Source organism: Lepidochelys olivacea, assembly GCF_965140295.1.
Source record: "Lepidochelys olivacea isolate rLepOli2 genome assembly, chromosome: 7".
NCBI classification, from domain to species: domain Eukaryota; kingdom Metazoa; phylum Chordata; order Testudines; family Cheloniidae; genus Lepidochelys; species Lepidochelys olivacea.
This window is the reverse complement of record NC_140417.1, coordinates 43,315,025-43,328,086: the sequence shown is the minus strand read 5'-3', so window position 1 is coordinate 43,328,086 and position 13,062 is coordinate 43,315,025. Positions and strand designations below refer to the sequence as shown.

Below are 13,062 nucleotides of genomic sequence, written 5' to 3'. Positions count from 1 at the left end.
GCAGTGCATCTCACTGCTATCCTGCAACACACTATTACCAAGTCACACATTTCAAGAGCAATGAGCAACAAGCAAATTCAGTATTTATCTATAATGGTTAGGATAAGATCAATTTAATTTGCTTGTGGAGAGAATAAAAGAACACAAACTGATTGTAGAAAGAGAGAACTGGTTTGCTTCAGGGATTTGACAACATTACAAAACCTATGTCATGCAACTCCAGAGAAGAGAAAGGAAAAAAACTACCTTACAATCAATGGTTTATACATTAAATTAGGAAGATCTCCTTAAATAAACTAACACATTTTAACAGAAGTGGTAGTTACCTGTAACATCAACATACTCTGAAGAACACAAATTATAACTAGAGTAAATCAAATTATAGTTTGATTTCCTGAACGCACTGGAGTGCTTTGCAGGCTAAGAAGTTAAAGCAAGCAGAGACAACAGGATAAGATTTAAGTTAGAAACATGGTCATTTTTACTAAGTTATTCTAGACACCTGTTGTCTATTCAGAGCAATTTAAGAAGTATAACATCACAAGGATGGGGAGAACGTTTTGGTACTTGAGATACAGGAATAGGTTCTTCTCAGTGTGAATTTCAGCTGTTTCTCCTGCCTTTTTATGCTCAAATGAATTTTAAATGGTTTTGTGCTTTATATTTATTTCATATTAAAAGCTTGACTTCTAACTTACTGTATTTGCAAAAAGAAAAGGAGTACTTGTGGCACCTTAGAGACTAACCAATTTATTTGAGCATGAGCTTTCGTGAGCTACAGCTCACTTCATCGGATGCATGCCGTGGAAACTGCAGCAGACTTTATTTATACACAGAGAATATGAAAAAATACCTCCTCCCACCCCACTGTCCTGCTGGTAATAGCTTATCTAAAGTGATCATCAGGTGGGCCATTTCCAGCACAAATCCAGGTTCTCACCCTCCACCCCCCCACACAAATTCACTCTCCTGCTGGTGATAGCCCATCCAAAGTGACAACTCTTTACACAATGTGCATGATAATAAAGTTGGGCAGAACGCCACTAGCCGTCACCTTCAGCCCCCAACTAAAACCCCTCCAACGCATTATTAAGGATCTACAACCTATCCTAAAGGATGACCCAACACTCTCACAAATCTTGGGAGACAGGCCAGTCCTTGCCTACAGACAGCCCCGCAACCTGAAGCAAATACTCACCAACAACCACATACCACACAACAGAACCACTAACCCAGGAACTTATCCTTGCAACAAAGCCCGTTGCCAATTGTGCCCACATATCTATTCAGGGGACACCATCACAGGGCCTAATAACATCAGCCACACTATCAGAGGCTCGTATACCTGCACATCCACCAATGTGATATATGCCATCATGTGCCAGCAATGCCCCTCTGCCATGTACATTGGTCAAACTGGACAGTCTCTACATAAAAGAATAAATGGACACAAATCAGATGTCAAGAATTATAACATTCATAAACCAGTCGGAGAACACTTCAATCTCTCTGGTCACGCAATCACAGACACAAAGGTAGCTATCTTAAAACAAAAAAACTTCAAATCCAGACTCCAGCGAGAAACTGCTGAATTGGAATTCATTTGCAAATTGGATACTATTAATTTAGGCTTAAATAGAGACTGGGAGTGGCTAAGTCATTATGCAAGGTAGCCTATTTCCTCTTGTTTTTTCCTACCCCCCCCCCCCCCAGATGTTCTGGTTTAACTTGGATTTAAACTTGGAGAGTGGTCAGTTTGGATGAGCTATTACCAGCAGGAGAGTGAGTTTGTGTGTGTATGGGGGTGGGGGGGGATGTGAGAAAACCTGGATTTGTGCTGGAAATGGCCCACCTTAATTATGCACATTGTAGGGAGAATGATCACTTTGGATGAGCTATTACCAGCAGGATAGTGAGTTTGTGTGTGTGGTTTTTGGGAGGGGGGTGAGAGAACCTGGATTTGTGCAGGAAATGGCCCAACTTTATTATCATGCACATTGTGTAAAGAGTTGTCACTTTGGATGGGCTATCACCAGCAGGAGAGTGAATTTGTGGGGGGGGGGGGGGTGGAGGGTGAGAAAACCTGGATTTGTGCTGGAAATGGCCCACCTGATGATCACTTTAGATAAGCTATTACCAGCAGGACAGTGGGGTGGGAGGAGGTATTTTTTCATATTCTCTGTGTATAAATAAAGTCTGCTGCAGTTTCCACGGCATGCATCCGATGAAGTGAGCTGTAGCTCACGAAAGCTCATGCTCAAATAAATTGGTTAATCTCTAAGGTGCCACAAGTACTCCTTTTCTTTTTGCGAATACAGACTAACACGGCTGTTACTCTGAAACCTGTCATTACTGTATTTGAAAACACAGAGAATGTTAAGATTCAAAAACTACAATGAGTAACTATTCTTGGGGCATAGTCATGCAGTTTTATTTATAAAGCACCATACACATCTAATCTGCTGTATAAACAGTAGCCACTTCTGAACATAAAAAATTCTGTTATCAGTCCTTTCTTAAAACTATCCTCCATATAAAGACAGACTGTCAATAAAAGCAGTAGGAGTGCTATTTCTGTGGGACATCTCAAGTAACGAATCACGAGGGATCAAGTAACAGGGCTAAGAAAGGAGATGATCTCATAGCAAGAACTAACATGAGAATGATTATATAGTTTCTAGAAATACAAACAGCACAGGACAGTGTCATTAGTTAGTTCAGGCAGAGAAGAGAGCCCTGGTTTTTATTTATACTTGCAATCAAGATGAAAACATTCTCTTCAGAGGAAAGAAGTTCCTTTGCCTACCTCCAGAGAAATCTTTCAGTAAAATATCGAGGTTCTTGCTCACAGTTCTAGGTCTCCCTTAGAGGATTTTTAGTAGGAAAATCTGAGACCCCCAATAAGCTTGTGTGTGTGAAAAATATACATTCAAATTTCTTAAATTTACCTTTGAACATTAAAAATACATGACACTAACTACTGAGTGCAGTTTAGTTCATATTTATGTAATCAGTTTTTTTTAAATAGACATGTGATTTATCCTTTTTAGAGAGGTTTTACGTTTCTTCCACATTAAGACCACAAATTGTAGACCAAATGCTTTGTCATTAAGATTAAAAACATCTTCTAAAATGTCACCACAATGTTCGGTGGGAACATCACTCTACCTTCATTATGGACAAAAATATCCAAGCATACAATGACTAGCTGAGTTAAAGGAATCAAATCTTATTTGTACAACAATAATAATTTTTCAGGTGTAACAACTAGTTAACTATATACAGAATGTTTCCACCATATCAACAGAAATAGTTGTTTACAGCACAATTTTTTTGTAATGGCACTTATGATAGCTTAGTACAAAAGAAACTAAATTCGGAGGATCTGGAAAAAATGATTGTCAACTTGCAACATTAGGAATCACAGGGCAAGAAAACAGATGAGATGCACATGAATAAAAAGATGCAAAAGCTTAAACACAGAAAGTCACCAGAAACTTCTTTTAAGAGCTACCTGAACTAAAAGATAATCAGATTTTGCAGGCATCAGTTATAGGTACCCAGCTGGAGAAGAACTGCCTGACAAATGAATTTGACGAGAAGCACTCTTAGTTTTCCTAAATGAAATTAAATGTGAATGACAACGATATACTGAAATACTGAAATGGTCCTGGTTCCACAATGGGACAGATAAAAATGATGTTATGTTAGTTATCCTGATCTGAGGAACATGGCTATAGATGCCTAAAAATGATGAAGTAAAAATTGTTTTTGAAAGGGATACGCTAACTTGAAATGTACAGAATTTACAAAATGAGTTAAAAGTAGTTTCAGGAATTCTCCCCACCAACTTTTATGATTTTGAATAATAGTTTCCGATTTTAAAAATAGTCTTTGTTTGAAATAGGAGAAACTGACTGACTACACAAGGGAAAATAGTGAAAATGAATATATAGCAAGTACTATCAGATGCAGAAAGTAGAGAGAGATTTCTCTCTCCCTAATTCTTTGAGCTGCAGTAAGCTTACTTATTTGTAACATTAGTAGGTCAACAATAGTATTTCAGTTTGAAAAATAAGTTGATTGTGTCCCCTTAAGAGAGACTATAGTTATCAGTGACTATGTGGGCAGAAAGGCCTTGACTTAGAGGCCATGAGCTCAACCCAAGGGACTGAAACTTTTGATCCTACTCAGGTCTAGGTGACCGCTAAGTTGCTTACTTTTCCAGCAGAGATGTGAGTTCATCATGGAGTGTATTCTTCTAGGACACAAAAGCAGTTCAATTAAAACTTAAGGTGGAGAGTACAACTGAACAAAGGTGTTTCTGACAAAAACCAGATGCCTAACAACCACAACTCAATTGGGTATTCTTGTTTTAATAGAAAGTATGGAGCTAGTTCAGTGATGTGCATACCTGAAAAGTGGGTGTATGAATGGAGAGAATGTTGATATACCCATGTATATCAACATACTGACTAATTTCTGGAAATATTCACAAACAAGAAATGCTGGCTAGTAGATATTTAAGGTGTTTAAGTCCTAAGAGGGATTACTACTAAACTTTGGAGGATGGAGTTCTAACTTCTGTTACATCAACACAATCCCAGTCATATCACTGGGGTTACAGAGATGAGCTGGGTTTCCCAAGTTAGATACAAGTACTTAGGTAGAAAAAATTTCCTTCCTTCAACATCAAAACCTAAGGTGAGGCTTATTTCAGTGGCACAGGTTCTCTTTTGTGAAGATTTGCCATGTGGTATATGCATGTCCAAAATACAAGAAAAAATGCATATACCACATGGCAAATCTTCACAAAATATTGCATATTAAAATAAAGGGCCTTTCTGGAATTTTAAATAGGCAAAATAGGGTATGATTTACAGTGTGAATATGTAACTGAACTGCAAGTTTTCTTTAGCACTAAATAGTTGTGTCTAGAAATACTCCATATGTAATAAAATTTCAAGTTTAACTGCACTGAGAAGTCAATTAAGACCAATGCTTCAAAGTATCTAGGGACTTGAGAACGTGAACCACCATTACAGGAAGCCTAAAGGACAAAGATCAACTCAATCTAAGAATGGGTTTATTGCAGAACCAATATGTTGTTCCACTGCGCTGTGAGTTTGGCAGCATTTCTATTATAAACATCTGACATTAGGATTTACCACTAGAAAACCCTTTGTTTGGAGTTAGTCATAAAATTCATAAGTCTCCTGACACTTGTATTTCACAAGGTCATTTAATTTTTTGTGCGCCTTTTCATTAATCACCTGTTTTTTTAAAAAATCATATGGTAGTTACAGTACTTTCCAAAACTTGTTATTCTGTGTTAAAGCACAGAGAATTTAATTTAATTAAAAGTTATTATTCAACCATGCATAATTCTTTTCTACATTATTTGTAAAGCATCTGTACTGAGTGTTAGCTCTGAAACTTGGCTAGAAGATTCCCAATCCTTGATCTTTAAATGTGGGTGGCTTAGTTAAGTTAAGGCTTCAAGTTCAATTGATCTTTGACTGCAACCTACACAAAATGATCTTGTAAAATCAAAACTGTGTTGAATATTTTGGAAGACTAGCTATTTTTTTTTTGTCTAGTAAGTTTTCTTTATATTTTACAAAAAGGGTAATACTTTGCAGACAGGCTTCCATTTGTATTGTATGCCATGCTAACTGAGTTTTAAGTTTTTTTAAATAAGGAAAAAGTTGTTTATTAGGTGTTCTCTTGTAATACCGTAGGTATAGCAACCAATTAAAAAACTGTAAAGGGATTGTGGCAGAGCACCGGCCATGCCTCGGAGGGTACTGGGCTTCTAGGTGCTTAGGGCTTCAGGTGATCTGATTAGTCTGTTTCTTTTGATTGCTCCTAATCAGTTCTTGATTGCTTCCAGGTGTCTTATGGAGTCTGCCTGAATTAATTGCTTCTAGCACCTTCCTGACTGCTCTGCAGTAGCCTCTGCTTTGGTTACTCATGAAACAGAAAACTATTCATCCAGTGTGTTTCCCTCTACCAGACTCCTGTACCAACTGGTCTGGGTCTGTCACATATCCCTCCCCCCTGCTCAACAGCAAGGGGTTGGGCGGCTTGGGACAACATAAAGTGCACACGTGACAAACCATCGGCATTGCCATGGCGGCTCCTTGCTCTATGTTGCATGTGGAACACGAAAGGTTGGAGGGACAAGAACCACCTAGTTACCCTGGAGTTCTTCTCCTTGTTTCACTGCATCCATTGAAGTGGGGCCTGGTCAGTCACAAGGACAAATCTACACCCAAGCAGGTAATAACGTTATGCTTCCATGGCCCATTTAACAGTGAGGCACTCCCTCTCAACCACTACATATTTTTGTTCCCTCGGAAGGAGTTTCCTGCTGAGGTAGAGTATTAGGTGCTCCTCCTCCCTGACCATCTGCCAGAGGACGGCCTCTCACCCCACCTCGGATACATCTGTTTGTAGGATGAATTCCATGGTGAAATCCAGGGCTACCAATACAGGGTTACTGCACAGGCTAGTCCGTAGGTCTGCGAATGCCCTCGCTGCTGCATCCAACCATCTGACTGGATCAGGGCCACAGGCCTTCACTAAGTCCATTAGGGGACTTGCCCTTGTGGCAAAATGGGGGATGAAATGCCGGTAATACCCCACCACTAGGAATGTTAGGACCTGCTTCTTATGACTCGGCTGGGGCCAATTTTGGATGGCCTCTAACTTATTCAGCTGGGGTTTTACCAGACCTTTTCCTACCACATAGCCAACATATTTGGCCTCCGTGAACCCTATGGCGCACTTGACAGGGTTTGCCATAAGGCCAGCTCACCTGAAGGTATCAAGGACTGCCCCCACCTTCAAGTGGGTTTCCCAGTCTGGGGTATGAATAACCACATCATCCAGGTAGGCCACAGCATACCTGGCATGGGGGCGCAATAGCTTGTCCATGAGGCACTGAAACGTAGCTGGAGCCCCATGTAGTCCAAAAGGAAGGACAGTGTATTGGAAAAGACACTCTGGTGTAGAGAACGCCATCTTTTCCTTTGCGTCTTTGGCTAGGGGAATCTGCCAGTACCCTTTTGTCAAGTCTAGGGTCATCAAATACCAGGCATTACCCAGACGGTCCACTAGTTTGTCTATGCGAGGTATGGGTTATACATCAAACTGGGATATCTCAGTCAGTCGGCGGAAGTCGTTGCAGAACCTTGTGGTGCCATCAGGTTTGGGCAACACCACTATCGGGCTGGACCACTAACTGTGGGATTCTTTGATGATCCCCATCTCCAGTGTTTGTTTTACTTCTGCTTTTATTTCCTTCCTTTTGGCTGCTGGTACCTGGTAGGGCCTCATTGTTACTCTGGCCCCAGGGTTCGTGACGATGTGGTGATATGTCTCGTTTGTGCGACCTGGCTTTGTCGAGAATACATCTGGATGATCATCTCAAATACCTCCTTCTTCTGGACTGGCGTTAAATTGGGACACACCCTCACCTGTTCAGGGATTTTGTCCACTGGGTACAGGTCTTCTCGAACAGCTGCACATGCCTCTCAGGCATGCCAGGGTTTCAGAAGGTTGACATGGTATATATTTGCTCTAGTTTTCTATGTCCTGGTTGTCGCACCTTGTAATTTACAACCCACCCACCCCCGCCCCCCCACAGGTTCAGCTATTTCGTAGGGTCCTTCCCACTGGGCCAATAGCTTACTTTCTGCCACGGGTACTAGTGCCACTACTCGGATGCCAGGTTGAAACTGCCAAACTTTGGCTTGACAGTTGTAGTAAGCTCGCTGGGCCTCTTGGGCCTTTTCTAGGTGCTCCCTCACTATGGGAGTGACCCAGGCTATCCGGTCCCTCATTTGTAGCACATGCTCTATTTCGTTCTTCCCCTCACTGGGTTCCTCCTCCCGAGTTTCCTTGGGTATGTCCAACATGCCTCAGGGGTGGCGTCCATACAATAGCTCAAAGCGGGAGAATCCCGTGGAAGCTTGGGGAACCTCATGGATGGCGAACATGAGGTATGGTAGTAGGTTGTCCCAATCTTTCCCATCCTTGCTTACCACCTTTTTTTATCAAGGCCTTGAGGCTCCGGTTAAATCTTTCCACCAGACCATCGGTTTGTGGGTGGTAAACCGAGGTCCGCAGGGTCTGGACATGGAGCAGGAAACACAGGTCCTTCATTGGCTTGGACATGAACAGTGTTCCTTGGTCCTGTGAGGATTTCTTTTGGTAGCCCTACCCAGGTGAAGATTTCCACAAGTACTTTGGCACTGCTCTTGGAGGCTGTGTTTCGTAGGGGGACAGCTTCTGGATACCTGGGTGCACAGTCTAGGATGACAAGCACATACTGGTGGCCTCGGGTCATCTTCTCTAGCAGCCCCACTAGATCCATGGCGATCCGCTCAAATGGAACTTCAATGATCGACAGGGGTACCAAAGGGGCTCTTAGATGTGGAGGAGGGCTGCACAATTGACATTCGGGACAGGAGGTGTAGTACTGCCGGACATCCTCATGTCTCCTCGGCCAGAAGAACCTGAGCAAGATTCGCACCTGGGTTTTCTCCACCCCCAGGTGTCCTCCAAAAAGGTGACTGCGGGGAAGGTTTAATATTGCCCTCCGGTGTTTTCAGGGTACTAGGAGCTGGTGTATCTTTTGTCCTGCATGCGCACGACCCTGTACAGGAGGTCCTTCTTGATTATGAAGTATGAGTTTTTACTGCTACGGGTACCCCATCTATCTTGGCCACCTCCTTCCTGGCACTCTCATACCTTGAGTCCTCCACTGGTCCCGTCCAAAAGTTGCCCCCTGGGACTTATGAGCTGGAACTCTGAGGGATCTTCTTCTACCCTCTAGCTGGCTCTGTGGGGTTGGGGTTGGAACCAGTTTCTGAACCTGCCTGTGTCTTGGGGTCCTTCCTTTTAGTAGCCCAACTCTGCTCGTCTATACAGGCGGCCCTTTGTCCTTGTAGCAGGATTCGGGTACCCAAGGCCTTGGCAGCCCTTCTTTCCCTTTTTGTGTTCCGGCCTCCCCCGTGGGCGGGGAATAGTTCCTGGGATACTTCCATGAACACTGGGGGAGAACATTCTGCTGTGGAGGCCTTCCTCAGTTTGGGGAGCTCCTCTTCCTCCCACCCCTCCCAAGTTTCCAAACCTGGGAAAAATCTCTTCTGATGAGCACAGGATAGGAGAGCTGTGGGACCACCCCTGCTTTCACCTTGTGACATTTCCCTGAACTTCTAGCTTTACTGGTATGATGGGGTAGTAGCTAACAGTCCCATGGACACGTTACCCCTGTATGTTTAGCTTGCGTTAACTTGCTGAGCTTTACTAGTTTACCTGAGATCAGGGTGATAGTGCTCCCGAATCTATGAGCACCACCGTTTCTACCCCATCCACTTTTACTGGCCTTGTATATTTGTGGGGGGTGACTGCGACCCCCACAAGGTTGAGGAGGGAGCATGGGCCACTCCAGTCCACGAGATTACACTGCATGTGCTCTTCGAGGTTGGGGCACTGGGCTGCCATGCCTAACACAGCTCTCCACACCCGTAACACCTATAATTGCTTCTCCTATCCCACGGATTAGGAGGTTTAGGCTCGGGGTTTCCCCCACCCAATCCATTCCCATCCTCCTGGAGTCCCATCTGGTCTTCGGCCTCTCTCTTCTTCCACCTAAGGGTCCCTGGTCACCTGAACCCCTGGGGTTGGCGTTAGTCGCTTGTCTCGTATGGGGCCTTCCCTAGGTAGATGGGTCAATTCCCTGGCCATCAATTGTCTCTCTACCAGCACAACTGTTTCATCGTAGGTGGACGGGTTGTGCTTGCCTACCCACGTACAAAGGTCTTGCGGTAGTCTCCGCATAAATTCGTCTATGACCAACGTCTCCAAAACTTTCTCTGAGCTGCATGCCTTAGGCTGTAGCCACTTCCGAGCAAGGTGCATTAGATCTAACAGCTGAGACCTTGGTGGCTTGCTCTCCTGGTACTTCCAATCATGGAACTTCTGGGCCCGTACGGCTGCCATCACGCCTGATCAGGCCAGGAACTCTGTCCTCAGCCGGGGTAGCTAGCTGCATCCCCGGCAGGCAGATCAAAATAGGCCTTCCGGGCTTCTCCGCACAGAAAAGAGGTGAGAATATTGGCCCACTGGTCCTGTGGCCACGCCTCACGCTGAGCAATTCTTTCAAAAGACAGGAGATGTCATCCCTGGCCATCATTTCTGGTAGACAGCCTGTTGCCCTTGACGTTTGTGTCCCTCTGGGCCCTTGGGTTTGGTTGGAGAGGGTCTTTAGTTGGTCCACTACCTCTCAGAGGAGAACTCGATCTTGGGCGGCTTGGTTCACTAACAACTGGTTGGTTTCTTGTTGTAACTGGGAAGATTCCTGCACTGCCATCCCTTGTATCCACGTAGCCTCCTGCTGGGCTGCTGTGGCTTGTACCAGAGCTTTCACCAATTCCTCCATTGTGGTGAGGGCACATTGACCCTTAAAAAAACCAACAAAAAAACCAACCAACTCCCCAGTGCACCTTCCCCCCTCCCTCCCCCGACCCCGCCGTGCTGTGACCAAGAATCCCACTTTTCACACCAGTTGTGCCAGAGCACCAGCCTTGCCTTGTGGGGTTCTGCACTTCTAGGTGGTTGCCTCAGAGGCTTGCTGTGACCCTCAGTGTAGCCTCTCTCCCCTCCTAGAAGGGTGGGTTACAGTTTACTGAATCACCTTCATCATTAGCCAGTCAACAGATTCGGTGTAAGAACCCTCTTTAGTCCCTGTCTTCCTTCTCAGAGAGCGTTTGTGTGTGTGGACACTGGGGGGAACCCGCGCCCACCTTCTTCTCCGGGTTCCAGCCCAGGGACCCTAATTGGCAGCAGAAACAGGTAGTTTTCCTATACTACCAGAGCTATAGCCCTTCCCTGTGCTACTTCCCCAAACAGCCCCTCCTAGCACTCTCCTTGGTACCTGACCACGCTTGTTCTCCCGGGTCTTTTACTGTACACCTTCTTTCTCCCAATCTTCCCACAACACACCTTCCTACTCCCAGCTCCTAGCAGCCGGCCTCTCTGAAGGGGCTTCCTTTTAAACTAGTCCCAGATGGTTCTAAACGGGCTTCAGGTGATCTGATTACCCTGTTTCCTTTAATTGCTTCTAATCAGTTCTTAATTGATTCCGGGTGTCTTATGGAGTCTGCCTGAATTAATTGCTTCTAGCACCTTCCTGACTGCTCTGCAGTAGCCTCTGCCTTGGTCACTCAGGAAACAGAAAACTATTCATCCAGTGTGTTTTCCTTCTATCAGACTCCTGAACCCAACCAGTCTGCGTCTGTCATAGGATGCTAGTCAAGTGTTAGACTTGACTATTACACACCCGTTTGTGTAATAATGTTTAACTGACCATCTTTAAAAGCAAGTGCAGTGTCACTGCAAGACTCTACTCTTCAATTCATTTAGTTGCAAGAATAGAAATATTTACCATATTCACCAAAGCGAAGGGACTCCCATTGCTGCCATTCCACAATGCTGCTGACTGCGCGCACACCAGCGTAGATTAGCAGCATCCCTAAGGTGGCATCCAGCAAGAAGTTTATAAGGTACCTGGAAGGGGGGAGAAAGTACAGAAGAGAAAACCATGAGCATGGTTTTTTCCCCCTGGAGTTAGCGGGCATCATATTACTGCAACTGACAAAGGGTAAATTTGCTTGCCTCTCTAAAAGGCCAGCATCACTATGAGATTTTAAAAACTTGAACAGTTATGTATTTGCTCCCATTTCTTATCCGAGATTTTAAACAGTTTTATAACTACCCCACTACTAGTATTTGTCCTTCAAGTTAAATGTTAAATGAAGCTCCATGTATTTCTGTGTACAAACTCCAATTTGCATTTTATGTCCTCAAGTTAAAACCAACTTCATCTTCCCACTCTCATTTCTCTATTTGGAAAGACTTCATTTAAGTGGAGCCAGAGAACAACATCTTATTTTAAAAACATCTTGTTTCTTATATAGCTTGGAAAACAGCTCAAAATGAAAAAAAAAAGTCAAACTCATTCCAGTCATGGAAAATATGGACTTGCTGCATGTGGATGTTAAAGGAAGGCACAGCTCTTACATACGTGAGATGCTGCAGCCATCAGTTTTTCTACTGAAAAGTAATGCTTGTAGACCCAGCTATGAACAGCCCGGTGCTGAATACAAAACATGTATGGTGTAATAACTATAGAATACAAATGTAAAGTAATTCCACCAAACAGACTGGACTGATTTATTTCCACCAAGTCAATTACTGTATATAACCATTCTGAATATGTTAATTGTACGTATCTTCAGAAAGACTGTCTAAATCCCCTTTTCTTTTTAATATATATAACTATTTCAATCGTTATATAGTTGCTACTCTACTGTTAAGTTGTTTTAAAAGAAACTTTTGGCTGTATGGTATACACCAAAAGCTAAAGGGATTATTATGGAATTTAAGTGAATCATGAGTTATATCTTCACCAGAATGTCACATTGACTTACAAGATGTTCTGGTATCTCATTTGCTAATCACTCTTGGTTGAACAAGGTAACAGCTCAGGTGCTACCAGTGACATGACATTAAACTGTTCTTTTAAAGGCCACATTGGGTTGAAAATTTTTAACATGAATACTTGAAGCCAGTCAGGGGTCTTGATGGTAACTCTTTGTACTGCTACCTGGGATTCGTGCTTCCATGTGGATGGTGTGCCCAAGTAGAAAGGGTGACAACATTGTCTGTTTTACTTGCACATCTGCAGGAGGAAAACTGGTGTCTCAGAGGAAGCTATTGGCACTCTTTAGTGCAGGGGTGGGCAAACTACGGCCCGTGGGCCGGATCTGGCCCGTCAGGGCTCTGGATCCGGCCCACGGGATTGCCCCCCATGGTGCTGCAGGCCCCGCGCTGCTCTCAGAAGCAGCTGGCACCACGTCCCTGCGGCCTGGGGGATGGGAGGGGAGGGAGAAGAGGCAGAGGGCTCCATGCATTGCCCTTGCCTCCAGGCACCGCCCCCCCCCCAGCTCCCATTGGCCGGGAACAGGGAACCATGGCCAATGGGAGCTTCAG

The 13,062-nt window shown here is 44.1% G+C and overlaps 1 protein-coding gene across 1 annotated transcript in view; it reads right to left on the bottom strand.

Moving 5' to 3' along the window:
* The window catches only part of LOC311523923 (store-operated calcium entry regulator STIMATE-like), a 105,972-nt gene that overhangs the window by 16,134 nt on the left and 76,776 nt on the right, over window positions 1-13,062 (bottom strand). The window contains exon 4 of the mRNA XM_084634471.1: window positions 11,456-11,577. Coding sequence (XP_084490597.1) covers window positions 11,456-11,577 — 122 coding nt within the window. The remainder of the gene's footprint in view (window positions 1-11,455; window positions 11,578-13,062) is intronic.